The sequence below is a fragment of the Canis lupus genome, chromosome 12 (genome assembly GCF_011100685.1).
Source record: "Canis lupus familiaris isolate Mischka breed German Shepherd chromosome 12, alternate assembly UU_Cfam_GSD_1.0, whole genome shotgun sequence".
In the NCBI taxonomy this organism is placed as follows: domain Eukaryota; kingdom Metazoa; phylum Chordata; class Mammalia; order Carnivora; family Canidae; genus Canis; species Canis lupus.
In genome coordinates, this window is record NC_049233.1 from 40,643,764 (window position 1) to 40,658,512 (window position 14,749).

The 14,749-nt window shown below is 33.7% G+C and overlaps 1 protein-coding gene and 1 long non-coding RNA gene across 10 annotated transcripts in view; one reads left to right on the plus strand and one right to left on the minus strand.

Moving 5' to 3' along the window:
- LOC119874203 overlaps positions 1–14,749 on the plus strand; it is a 34,340-nt gene that overhangs the window by 17,153 nt on the left and 2,438 nt on the right. The window lies entirely within an intron of this gene.
- LCA5 (lebercilin LCA5) overlaps positions 2,119–14,749 on the minus strand; it is an 83,589-nt gene continuing 70,958 nt past the window's right edge. For 8 of the 9 annotated variants that reach the window (XM_038554592.1, XM_038554593.1, XM_038554590.1 and 5 more), the window contains 5 exons: positions 10,897–11,034; positions 9,870–9,966; positions 9,037–9,179; positions 6,615–6,747; positions 2,119–4,904 (listed from right to left, as the gene is read on the minus strand). In XM_038554592.1, coding sequence (XP_038410520.1) covers positions 4,042–4,904; positions 6,615–6,747; positions 9,037–9,179; positions 9,870–9,966; positions 10,897–11,034 — 1,374 coding nt within the window. In that variant the 3' untranslated portion in view covers positions 2,119–4,041. The remainder of the gene's footprint in view (positions 4,905–6,614; positions 6,748–9,036; positions 9,180–9,869; positions 9,967–10,896; positions 11,035–14,749) is intronic. The other variant, XM_038554595.1, reaches the window with a different exon arrangement.

Consider the following 14,749-nt stretch of genomic DNA (forward strand, 5'->3'; position numbering starts at 1 on the left):
TGGTGGTGGTGCGTAATATTTTTAAATTAAGGTATGCATGCTGCTTTTAGGTATAATGCCACTACTGCACACTTAATAGACAATAATGTAAATCTAACTTTTTAACTTTTATATACACTGGGAAACCAAAACACTAATTTGACTCACCTTATCGTGGTGATCTAGAACCAAATCCACAGTAACTGTAAACAAATTTTTCATGTCTAAAATTTCTTCATCATGGAAAAATGCCTCCCCCATTTCATAGAAGTTATAATCATTCCATGAAGAGGGATAGTAGAGTTTTGTCCTTCTCCACAATGCCACTAGCCCCATAGGTAGACATATAACATAAACTAGCCAACCAGACCTTTGCCAGAGCTATAGGAAAGATCTTTTTGATATGGGTACCAGCTGAAGAGAGCCACGCCAAGAGGTGGACAGAGTAAGAGCTATTATTTGAACCTCCAGATCAAACCACACTTTTTTGAGCTTTCTATATTCAAGCCAAAAATAATTTTCTGTCTAAGCTGGTTTGATTTGGGTTTCTGTCAATTACCACTTAAAGAGTACTAATGCAAAATTCTTTTCTAAAATATCTTATTTCTTTGGACTTCTTAAATTGAGACTACTAGATGTAGTCTATTACCTGTATCCATCACTTTCATATTACGGTCTACTAGCTCCAACTATAAAATGGGTTAACAGTATCTACTTTAGAAAAAACTTTATGAAGATTAAATGAGCTAAAGCACATACATAAAAACACCAACTGCCAGGCCTGGCACTCAACAAATATCCTTCTCTTCCCTGTTTCTCCATAGCATTTCCAAAACATTAACAGCAACAATTTGAGCCTTTATAGTTCTATTTTTCATGTATCACCTCATTTAATCTATGCAATCACCATAAGGTAGGTACTATCATTAGTTCCATCCTATAGAGGAGGAAAAGAAGGTGCAGAGAGGTTTTGTAGCTTATCTAAGGATATATACATTGTGGGAGAGCTGGGGTACAAATTATCACATTATGCGATAAAAGTCCTGTGTTTTCTGAATTTCATTTTTGCTGTGAGGCTTACTGCACAGTTAGAACTTTCTTTGCTTTATTCAGTATTAAGTGCAGATCTAAGAGGCACAATATATTTAGATGTTTCATGATAATTTAGGGTTTTTTTTTATCTTGTGCAAAGTGTAGTGTCTATATATGTACATACCTATTTTTCAATTATACCATAAAAGAACCTCAATAAGCTATGAGAACAGCTAATGTTTACTGAGCACTTATAATGTGCCAGGCATCCTGCCAAGCATTAACCTAAGTATTTCATTCATCCTTCATAACTACTTTAAAAAGTATTAAACAAGAGCAGTAACAGCTGAGCAAACCCAAGGACATTCAGAGAGTGGGTAGGAGGGCAGAGATGGAAATGTGTGCAGCCTGGCTTACTGTGCTCTGCATTCACAGTGAGAGCAAGGGCAGGGTTATCTTACTCTCCTGGCACCTACTACTTGCAGGGCACCCAGTTAATGAATGACTGCATGCTCTTTACTAAAAAAGAGAGCACTTTCAAATGATATAAAAGGTGACTTTAATGTGAAAGGGGCATTTGTTGTGCAGAAAGGATAAAGCTTTAAAGGCAGATCTTTTCTTGACAATTTATAGTTCCCTTTTTAATCCTAAAAATCCCACATTGTTACTGGTAACACACATTTCCCTTCCCCTTTTCATCAAGCAGATCTGCATGCTGTATCCAACTAACACCCAATCAGGGCTGCCAGAAGGTGAGTATGTCTGATAGGAGATGGAGAGGAATATCAGAAAAACAGTGAGTCAGCCATGAAGTAAGTTTATTTTATGATTCAATTTAATCCTCCTTACCCCCACCTTTTTTATATTATGAGCAATATATGCCATTAGGATAGCTATTAAGGGTGAAAGGATTAATTAAAACTATAATTATCTGATAAGACTAGCATACTGTCTAACCTGATTTAGGGCAAATTCATCTACTTCAATTAAAAATACTGGACAGGGAAAAAAAAAAAGAATAATGAAATAAAAATTAACTATGCAGGTCCTGTTTCTACCATGAATTTCCTAAATTACCTGAGGTATCATTCAAACAAAGAGCCATAGTGTGTTTTGAGATTTTATTAGTTAAAACTGAGTTCTGAGTACAAATAACAAATTTAACTTGACAATTAGAAAAAAAAGATTTACTCTGAGGTTTGTTCATAAAGAAAAACCTGTTCTGTACATTTTAATCTCTAATTTTAATGCCTAACACCATAATGCTTCTAAGTCTATAACTTAATTTTAGGTTTAATTTTAATAATTCTGTCTTATTATATTTGGTGAAAGAGACAAAAACATTATGTAGAGAAAAAGCAAGAGACTAATTAAAATGACTTGAATATAAAATTTTACTGAACGGCTTTTAAATTAGAATACTTTTGGCAGAAAAATTAGCAGCTATGAACAAAATTAACATTACATAATATTTTATCAAGAACTGCATTACAATATTGCGGTTTACATATATTAGAATGATTTGCAACATACTAAAAGCTTATTTATATCAGACATAAAAATCTCTTTGCTAAAACAATTTTTTAATGTAGTTTAGCACTTTTGGGAGATTCAGTTCCCAATAAATGACAGTAACACAATTTAGAAGATGAAAGATAGCATATCTTTTCATTAGAGACCTATCCATGTAAGTCTTGCCAAATAGTTATGAAATTATATTCAATAATAAGCATTCATAAGAACTCAAAATAAAACAGTAACTCTGGTCCCCTCATCAGTATATATGCTTGGCATCAAAAATCATATTAGTGAAAACATACTAAATTTTTCTAGGGAAAAAAGCTCATTTTAGAGCAAGTGTCAATCTACATTTTTTAATACTTTTCCTGACACACTGTTTCCACCACTCTTCATTTTAACAGCGTTTTCTCCATGGGTGGTATATTACTGCTTCTTAAAGACCAATCATACCCAGCATAATCCAAAGTCATCAACTCCTCTGCAGCTGAAGTAAGCTACAAACAGCAAAAGACCAATGCATTTCAATAGAAAACATCCAACAAGGCAGAACCCATCTCAAAAAACATTTTTAACCAAAGGTTGCTTTAAAATTAGTCCTATCAACCCAACAGTATTACATTATCAGTATCGTTGGTTTTGACAGTAAGTTTCAACCTTAAAAGTATATAATTTCCAAGTTAAGGATTACACTGGAAACATAATTGAGTTGAAAAATCTTTCTGTATTAAATAGGATGAAATTTCTTTAATTTCATGTATTTGGGTATGAAATCTCATACCCAGTCACTGAGCTATAGAATATAGAAGGAGGAAAAGGATTACTGATTACACTGTACCCAAGCCTCTGGGAGTCATGAGAGAATTATCCATGCAAACAGACGAATGTCTTCTGAATTCAACCTAATATGTTAGCACAGTTGTAGGTAAGCCATTTAGTGCACCTCTTAAGTGGGAAATCCCTATGTTGTCACTGCTTCCACTTAAGAGTAGCTAAGCTTTGCTCTGTAAGAAAGGGATCCCTGTCCCGTCCACAGAGGACAGGAATCCTAAGTAGCACCAATGCTCCACCATCTGAGAACTATGCTTCCCAACCCAGAGCATCTCGCCTTTAATTTCCACTCCCAATTGGGAAAGACTATATTTAGCTCAGTGAGGACATGACCAAAAACTAAGTAAATAAATAGGGATAAAAATAGAAAATAAATATGAACTCCATTGGAGTAAAACTTCCTATAGAGGTGATTAAGAGGTTAAAAAACTATTTGTAAATAAAAAGTCAAAACCAAGTAAGATACATCTCTATTTTTGGTTTCATTCAAAAGAGTCTCCTTCATTCTTGGCAAACTAGATGTGGTATGATATAATCTACTTCTTTTCATTTACACTGTATCTATTAAAAGTCATTCCTTAATAAGGACTTTTTAATATTAAAAATTCTAAAGGTTTATAATAAATATTGTATTAAAATACTTTAATATTTACAATTGGAAAAAATGTATACTGTAGTCAGTCATCTCAAGGCTACTTCTTCAATTTCATCTTCTACAGTTTCTACTGCTTTTACTGCTGGTTTACTGTTTGCATGTTTTAATCGGTGTCTACCTGGATTAAAACTTCTTCCTTCACTGAGGAAAAAGTCATCATCTTCATCATGTTCTCTATCCCTGCTGCTCTTATCCCCAGGAAGAAAATTTAGAGGGTCAAAGTCTCCTTTGCTGGTAGCCAAAGAATTTGGGTCACTGCTTTTAGAGGAAATGGTGCAGCTGCCACTGGCACCAAATAGCTGTTCCATCAGATTAGCTTTTTTCTCTCTTCTTGTAATTAAATCTACGCTGTCTTTACTAAGTTTCTCTATATTGTTTCTTTGGACATCTAAAAGGCCACTCTTTTGGCTAAATGGATTTGACTTCCCTGATGTTTTTGCAAATGAAGGCACATAACTGCCAAATGCAAGTTCATTTGGAGAGTCTGGGCTTCTAATATTTCCCAGATTCTGAACATCTCCTTTTGTAGTGAAAAGGCTGATGTCTTGCAAATGATGCCCATTATATATTCTCTCCGAGGATTCAGAGGACATGTACATTTTGGGGGTTCTCTCTGGGGAGGGCAGTTTTGATTCCAAATCAGGTAGCAATGGCAGAGGAGGGCATTTTGTATTCCTTGAATCTTGGAGTTCTCTGTTGATTTCATTCAGTTTAGCAAGTAGCATTTCTCTCTTCAGCCTTTCTTCTTCGTCTTCTTCCAATTTATCAATATTCTGAATTTGGTACATTTCCATTTGGTATCTTCCAGTTTCCAATGTGGGCTTTTCTTCTCTCTCCAGCAAAGAGATCTTCTCTTTTTGCCTTTTAGCAGGTTCTTCTCTTTTCCACTCTGTATGAAATCAAATTTTAAAAAGGGGATTTTACAGCAGATATTTTTAAGTAGGAAAACTCAATTCTTATCTTTTACAAAATGGTGTATCTAATTTAGTTATTAGTACAGTGAGAATGAACACCATGAATTTCACTGCTACACTTTATATTCTGGAATTCAGAAAATATACTTAATGTGTATTGCATTTAAAATTCACATTTATAGAACAAATTTTATCTCCAGTGTAGAGGTGAGGAAGGAGGTTCTCTATTTTTTATACTTAATATAAGTGCTTTACACTGAATGGAAGGTGATTGATGGATGGGAGTTTAGTTCAAACTTAAATTGAACCTTTGGATGCATACACTGAGAAGAATACAACATCTCTTATATAGTATTCTGAGTGAAGATACATTAAGTTGGATATCAGAACACTTTAGATAAAAAAAAACACTTCAGATAAACCTCAAATAAGGAATATTCTATTTTTTAAAGTGGGTCTTTATTCTTCAAAAGTGTTAATCTCATGAAATATTTAAAGAAGACTAAAGAGATAGGAGAACTAAATGCAATTCATAATCATATCTATAAAGGACAATACTGTGTCAACTAATAAAACTGTAATATGGATAGCAGATTTGAGAAATATGTTGTATCAAAGTTAAATTTTCTGAAGTTGAAAACTATACTGCAATGATGCAAGAAAATATCCTTATTTTGAAAAAATACACATGGACGTATTTTAAGATATGGGCATGAGGTATATACAACTTACTCTTAGTAACCTTAGTAAATGGCATATGTTCTCACTGATGTTAGAGATCATTCCATACAAAGTCCAGGAAAAAAAAAATAAAGTTGAAAAGAAGGGGCCAGTCTTCTGTTACTTTCTTTTCCTGTTACCTAGACACAACTGACCATAATACATTTCTATTCTATGCTTTCTAGATGAAAGCATCGCTTTGTGACTTACCCAATAGTAATTTATTTTCTACTTCAAATGTTACATTGTTTTAAACACACACAAATATACAATCACTAATTTAAGCAACAATTGGATCATAATTTTATGTTCTATTAACTTTAAGAAGAAGAGGATTTCTCTGTAAGCAGCTTCTATAAGACTAATGAACTATATGCAGATGCTCAGACAGGGATTCCTTTTGCCCATACCTATAAGACATTTTATCCAGATGGAAATGAATTTATTCCTGAACTTCATTTTCAGTATCTGATACTATGTAAGTTGGTTCACTAAACTTCCACACTACTGGTTGAACATGGTAAAGATTTACTTTACATACTAAATCAAAAGAAAACTTACAGGAATATATTTAGGATTTCACAATTCATTGATGTTAATGTCTGGGCTAGTGTACAGACTGGAATCTCAAGGGCAAGCCAATTTTCAGTTACCTCTTCATCAAGCTTTAGTTAACATACACACAAAAATTTTCTCTTTTATCTCAATTCTACTTCATCTGAATTTTCCAAAAGGTAACTTGTCCTTATTCCCTAACCCCAAATACCAACTTGAGTTATTTTTTTTCTTTCCTTAGTAACTTTATTCAAATGTTTGTGATTCCTAATAGACCACCTACTACCATTGTATCGACCTTTTCTTATTCTGTACAACCAGTTCACTATTCAGCTGGAAAATATTCAGGGATGCTAACACTTTCTTTACTAAAGGATTCTGATTCATCACTTGATTAAACTCTTTCTTACCATCCTCCAGCTTCTCAACCTCCTGTTTTACAACATGGAGTCCTTGATCTTTGACAAATTTTTCTTCTCTTTTCACAGCTGAGTTTAGAATCCCTGCTTCTTCATGTTTACCTCTCTCTTGAAATTCCAGGTCCTATTACATATTTTTTTAAAAAAATGCAAGTTCACATGTCAAAAGGGGAAAATGCTATTTAAATATCATAGAGTCATCTCCCATCAAGTATGACACCAACTAAGTTAGAAATTAAAGCACATTTTAATTTAATAAGGCAGTAAGTCACAACCCTCTGAAAGATGCTTCAAAAGCACGCAAGATTATTTACTTTAGTTAAAATTTTTTTAAAAAGTGTAAGATATATCAAATCAATATCATGGAATTAAAGCCAATAACCAACATAAAATACTGAAGAGACATGTTTCAGAAGTATCTTTCTTTTGCACATATCACAACCAAATCTGATTAATTCAGTTAACCAGAAAAGGCTATTAACCAACTATGGAGGCCATGTGAGGAGGTGCTGCTGAACTATATAATACAGGAAGTAACAATTGCATTCCGTCTTTCAAATTTATACTTACTATTTCTAAAGTCTTTAGTAAATTTCATAATATTTAAATCAAATAAAAATGTAAGATTAAAATTACTTGTTTCTTATGGTCCCTTTCATGTGTAATTTTTCTGAGTAAAAGTAAATACCTATTATTAGTACAGCAGAGGATTGTCCCCTAGTATCTATTTCCTTGTTTTCCTTTTAGTTACAGAATCCCTTGAGTTTTAGCAGGGCATACGGATGCTCAACTGGAGACTACATTTGCTACTCTCCCTTGCAGCTAAATAGGACCGAAGGGATGTGAGTCAAAATATGTATGCAACTTCTGATCACATAAAAATAAAAGCTTCTTGCCCTCCATTTCCTTGTTCCTCCTTCTCATATAGGTGGTGAGCCAGTTCCAACCATACTCTTTAAGGTGGAAGAACAGTAAGACAGAGGATGACTACCAAGGAACAAAGCTGTTTACCTATCATGAACTACCCACTGACCTTCAATCTATTATAAAAGAAAGAAGACTTGTATGTTGCTTGAACCACTGTATGCTGGGTCTCTTTCCAACAGCAAATTAGTTTGGACTTTAATAATGTTCCCATTTGCTGAGACCCTTTAAAATGGCAGGATCAGTCTTAAGAGCTTTATAAACTTTGTGATTAGTTATTACCACAACCTGAAGGGTAGCCCATTCCTGTTTTATAAAGTAGGAAATAGAGGCTCCAGGAAGTCACACAAACTAAAATGTTAGAACCAGAATCTAATTAAAAAGCAGTGCTAACTCCAAGGCTATACTCTCTTCATTATATTAGATTGCTGCTCCTCATGCTGAATCCTACAAAGGATCTTTTAAAGAATGATTTTGCTATTCCACACTTTACCCTCTTTAAAAAGACAACATGATCTACTTTCAATGATAGTGAAAATATAGAAAGAAGGACACTTAGCAGATAGCTACTCAGGAACCAAGTCAGACCATTCTTTCTGTTTTATACCACAAGAAAAGATCTCTGGGTCTCTGGGAAACTTACAAGGCACAAAAACAGGAATATATGAAATATGCTGGATCCCTGGTAAACTGTTCTCTTTGGAATTTAAACTATAAATACAAAATATAGAACCCTCTTAGAGAAAAGAACATTCTGGTATTCAGTTTATAAGTCCTTTTAAATGAAGGTCCAAGACAGACCCCCCCTGAATTTCACTCTAATTTGAATGTTCTACAGTCAGATTCTGCTGTAATTACTTTGTTCAACATTCAGCTAATCTGTAAAATTCTCATATAATAGAAGACAAAAAAAGGGGGGGACAAATTAAAAAAAAATCATTTGAAAACCAGTAAAAGTTACTATTAAATGTAAAAGCAAGGAGGATTTTTAGAGATTATCTGGGTACATAAAAGGTAAGAAACCTCTATCTCTGGGGATCTGAGTGGCTTAGTCAGCTAAGTGTCTGATTCTTGACTTCAGCTCAGGTCATGATCTCAGGGTTGTGAGATCAAGCCCTGCTTTGGGCTCTGCACTAAGCATGGAGCCTACCTACTTAAGGTTCTTTCTCTCCTTCTCCCTCTCTGATCATTCTCTCTCTCAGAAAAGAAAAGAAAAGAAAAGAAAAGAAAAGAAAAGAAAAGAAAAGAAAAGACCTCTATCTCCAACCCAGAAAGTACAACTAAACTTCTTGAAGCATCTGGAAGATCCAATGACAACGAAGAGTCCGTCCAAAGGAATTTAATAAATCACTTTCTTTAAAAGGCTACTTGTACATTTACACAGATACAGCAGTAGCTTCACTGCTAACTTTTAAAATGTTTCATACCGTGTTTTTTAGGAATAACTTCAAACGTAGAGTTTAGTACCTAATCATGTTGCTAAACTCACCAACGTAAGACGTTCAGGTTTTTCCCATTTGTTTTCATAACACATAACTGTTTGTGGTGTTATAGGAAATTCTTCCAGCTCGAAGTCTTCACTGGTTTGTACTCCTTTTGTACACTGGTCTGTAAAATCACTCTGGCATGCAGCTACCATGAAAATTACAGAAGAATTTTCTAATCATATTGAACAGTGCTAAGATATATGGAATTTAACTACTAAATGTTCACCATTTACATGAGATAATGCATGTTTTGCTCAGCTCTAGGACTACTCACTATTTCTGTTTCTAGGATTTACTGGCAATTAAGTAATTGAGAACAATTTAGACAGGTAAACCCTATTAAGCTTTTACAAAGTCTGTTTTTAACTTTCTGCAACTCAGAAAAGAAAAATTTATACTTTTGTTTAAAAAAAAAAAGGAAAGATATGTATAATAATACCAAAGTGTTTATGAGTGAAATGAAATGACAGCTGGGATTTACTTTAAAATGCTCTTAAAAAAAAAAAAACTCTAGAAGTAGGAAAAAAATAGATGAAATAAGTTTAGTAAAATATGTAACTGTTAAAGCTAAGTGATGCATAAATGAAGATTCGTTATAATCAAACTCCAGTTTGGAGTATTCTTATTTTTATAAAAGTTTCAAAAATAAATTTTAAGAAAAAATTTGAACCTTAGGAAAAACTGAAAAAACTGATTTCTGAAAATTAACTATAAGGAAATTTAAATTTACTTCAATGAAGTTCTTTTCCTTTTGCCTTCCTTCTACTTTAGAATTATTTAATTTTATTATTAATAAGTGACACAATATGTGTTTCAATAATAATAGCTACTATACCATTTTTTCTTGATCTAAGTTCTTTTTCTTTCTTTGGAGAAGATTTTGGCAGCCGATTAGAATATATGTTTTTTATATCCAGTTCTCTCTCCTTTTCCTGAAAAGAAACCCAATACAATTTAGGATGTAGAGTTATCAGTTTGAAATAAAACAAAAATTCTCACCTTGTCAAATTGGAATATATTATACTATAATACTATAATGTCCTTACCAAGTTGGCATGTATTATATTGTATCTAGTTCAGTTTCTCTTCTTATCCACAGAATAACAGAAAGGAATATCTCTAGGACATCTACGTTAGGACAATGATTCTCCCTAAAAAGTGCAATATGTACGGGCAATCAAAATAAATAAGGCAAAATTCATTTTCTATCCACTCTCATCTGATCTACTAGTGTCTTTAAATGTGATCCAAGTTTAGCAAGAGACCAAAATCATTTTGTTAGCATCTTTCAAACATAGGTTTTGAATTACAAGTTAAAAATTATACTTTTTTTTTTTTTTTTTTTAAATACAGTGTTCTTTATCATTTTGAGGCTACGGCTCTTTCTGAGAATTTGATTGACAAAATGAAAATTCTATGTAAAATCACATTCAGTTTTGCACAAAGTTTCCACCTATCAATGATATCTGGATACCTTTAAGAAAACTAAGTAATGTGAATGTTTCTTCTCAAAGCTGAAAATGAAGGGCAATATTTGAAACAACTTTTAAAATAATCCTGGGGGTTATCTGAGGAAAAATATTGGGTTACTCAACCACTTAACAGAGAAGAACTCTAGTTCCAACAATTCCTTCCAGGATTTCATAACTTATTTCAGTTATATCAATCCTATTAGGATTATTGTTTCACTTTTGGCATTTGTCATAGTGATCATATTAACAAAACTTTTCTTTAAAAGTACTAAAGAGAATAGAATTTTGTAAATTATATTGTACCAACTTACAAATATGAGTGTTTTAAAATGCTGAGTGTTCAATATATTTTATATATATTATTCATTAAATAAATAAATACATTCTTACTTTTAATTTGTGATACAGTTCTTGTAGCTCCTTTTGAAGGACTTTATTTTCATCATGAGCCTCATATGCTCTTTTCCTTTCAGCAAGCAACTGTCGTTGGAAACTGTTAGTACTCAGCTCAAGGTTTTTGGATAGTTCCTATGATGGGTATATAAACATAAAAAAAATAGTACTTGAGAATAACACTGCACTTAGCAGTGAAATAATGTTTTTAGTAGTACCATACAAGACCTACAAAGCAGGCTGCATGTAGTGTTCATGAACATAAAATAAACTGGAAAATAGATCTACCAACAATTTAGTAAGGTACTTTAGCCTATGTTTCCTTTTTTGTCTTTCCTTTTCACAATGATTTGTAAATAAATTCTTGAGCATTTGCCTGAAGCATACATGAGTAATCATTTAGGTTGGTTGCAAACTCAGCCAAAGGATGTGATGAGAAACACTGGCTTTTGAGAATCATAGTTCAGGCAAATATATACCAAGACAGTTGCATAAAACTATATAGCACTATCCAAGGTGCAGAGATTACCCTGTAAAACATTTCTAGATAAAAATAGTAGTTCTACGGTCTTCAAACATTTTCCATAAAGTTTGTGAAAAAATTTAGGTTAAAACATTATCTTTTAGGTGACATCAACATCATGGTAACATGAGTTATTCCTTTTTTCCCCACCTTTCAATTTATAACTAATCAGATCCATAAAGCAAACATGCATAATTAAACAAAAATACTTCTGCACAGCATGTCAGGACACCTGAGAGAACCATCCATCTCTGCACCTGAAAGTGGGTGGACTAGACATCAGAGAAGGCTGTGGAACCAGGGGTGATGGTACAAGTGGCAGAAGTGGTGGCAGGCCCATATGACTTTTCTGGCAGGAGGTGGAAGTGTAAAGGTGTTAAGTGGGGATGTGCCCGGCCACATATGTGGCAGTTGAAGGGACTCTTTCTGAGGAGAGACCACAGTGACTGAGGGGAAGGAAAAGAAAGGGAAGGAGGCAAAGAAAACTGAAGGAATACCATTTCCTGCTGTATGCCCAGGATTCTGACAAGAGATCAATCATGACCCTTTGGGAAACAACCTCTCTTGAGTCAAGGATCCCCTAAGGGGAAATGGGCAGAGCATCAAGTGGTAAACACACACCTCCCTCCACTCTGCCACCACACCTTTCCTTTCCAGTCCACCAGCTTTTTTTTTCTTAATTGTATAATTGTTTTTCTCATATGTATTTTATCTGAAGGCCCCTGATTCTCTCAGTACTATTTACTACATATGTAGACCCTTCTGGTCCCTGAGAATGACTTAAGATCTTTAAATAGCTCAAAGAACAATTGGGAACTTGAGTACTAACTAGATATTTGAAATATTAAAACGTTAATTTTTTAGACATTATTCTTGGTATTCGTTAATGGCACTGTGTTTTTAAAGTCTTTGTATTTTAAAGAGATACAAGGTAAAATATTTATGAATACAACAATAAGATATCCAAGATCTACTTCCAAATACTACAGAGAGGTGGGAGAGAGTATATATGAAAAATATATCCTATAAGGTAGCATTTAAAAAAATTCTTTATTGAAGTATAGTTGACACACAATGTTACATTAGTTTCCAGTGTACCACATGGTGGTTCCACAATTCTATATCTTATGTTGTGCTCACGACAACATCTCATCATACAATGCTATTACAATACCATTCACTATATTCCCTATGCTGTACTCTTTATTCCCCGGACTTATTCATTCCATAACTGGAAGTCTGTAACTCCTACTACAGTTCACTCATTTTGCCTATCTCACTACCACTCTCCCTTCTGGCAACCATCAGATTGATCCCTGTCTTTATGGATCTGTTTTTGCCCTCCTTAGGCCCGATCACCTATTTAACCCATCTCCCTCCACCTACCTCCCCTCTAGCAACTCTCAATTTGTTCTCTATAGTTAAGTATCTGTTTTATGGTTTGTGGCCTCCCCTTTTCCCATATTAATTTGTAAATGGAATCGTTTTCTTAATTTCACTTTCTGCTACTTTGTTATTAGCATATAGAAACACAACTGACTTCTGCATATTTTGTATCCTCCAACTTCACTGAATATTATTCTAATAGTTTTTGGTGGAGTTTTTAGTATTTTCTATGTATGGTATCATGTCATCTGCAAACAGTTACACGTTTAACTTCTTACCAATTTGGATGACTTTTATTTCTTGTCTGATTGCTGTACCTAGGTCTTCTAGTACTATTTTATACAAAAGTGGCAAGAACAAGACATCCTTGTCTTGTTACTGATCTTAAAGCTCTGTTTTTATCCACTGAGTATGATGTTAAACTCTAAGTTTGTCATATATGGCCTTTATTATGTTATATTCCCTCTACACCCACTTTTTGAGAAATTTTATCATGAATGGATGTTGAATTTTGTCAAATGCTTTTTCTGCAGTTACTGAGCTGATTGTATGATTTTTATCGATCACTTTGTTAGTATTGTGTATCATGTTGATTGATTTTTGAGTATTAGACTGCCCTGATATCCTGGAGTAAATCCCACTTGATCATGGTAATTTTTAAAAATATATTGAATGTAGTTTGCTAATATTTTACTGAGGATTCTTTTTTTTTTTTTTTTTTTTTTTTTTGCATCCATGTTCATCAGGGATATTACTGGCCGGTAGTTTTCTATTTTTTAGGGTCCTTGGTTTTCCCTCTTCTACTTTTTGGAAGTTTGAGGAGAATAGGTATTAACTCTTCTTTAAAGGTCTGGTAGAATTCACCTGGCCCTGGACTTTTATTTGTTGAGAGTTTTTAAATTACAGATTCAATTTTGTTACTAGTAATCAGTCTATTTAAACTTCCTACTTCTTCCTAATTCAGTTTTAGAAGATTGTTATGTTTCAAGAAATTTATCCATTCTTCTAGGTTGTCCAATTTGTTGGCATATAATTTTTCATAGTATCCTTCTCATAATCCTTTACTATCTCTGTGGTGTCATTTGTTACTTCTCTTTCATTTCTGATTTTATTCATTTAGGTCCTCTTTTTCTTGATGTGTCTGGCTAAAGGTTGATCAAATTTATTATTTTTTTTAAAAGCCAGTTCTTGGTTTCATTGATCTTTTCTATTGTTTTTAAGTCTTTATTTCATTTATTTCCATTCTAATTGTTATTATTTTCTTCCCTCTACTGGCTTTAGGCTTTGTTCTTTTCCTAGTTCTTTTAGGTAAAAGGTTATATATCTGAGATTTTCTTGTTTCTTGAGGTTGGCCTTTATCACTACACTATAAATTTCCCTCTTACACCCGCTTTTGCTACATCCCAAATATCCTGAAACATTGTGTTTTCATCTGCAGCTGCCTCTATGTATTTGTTACTTCCTCTGTGATTTCTTCCTTGACCCCTTATTTCATAGCATGTTGTTTAGCCTCCTGTCTTTCATATTTTTTCATATTCTTTTTTTAAAAATAGATTTTATTTATTTATTCATGACAGACAGAGAGAGAAAAGGCAGACACAGGCAGAGGGAGAAGCAGGCTCCATGCAAGGAGCCCAATGCAGGACTCGATCCTTGGACTCCAGTATCACACTCTGGGCTAAAGGCAGACGCTCAACCACTGACCCACTGGGCGTCCCCATACTCTTTTTTTTGTAACAGATTTCTAGTTTTATATCATTGTGGTCAGAAAAGAATGCATGATATGAATTCACTCTTAAATTTCCTGAGACTTGGTTTGTAGCCTAATGTGATCTGTCCTGGTGAATGTTTTACATGTATTTGAAAAGAATGTATATTCTGTTGTTTTGGGATGGAATGTTCTGTTAGGTCCATCTGGTCTAATGTGTCAGCTCAGGCACT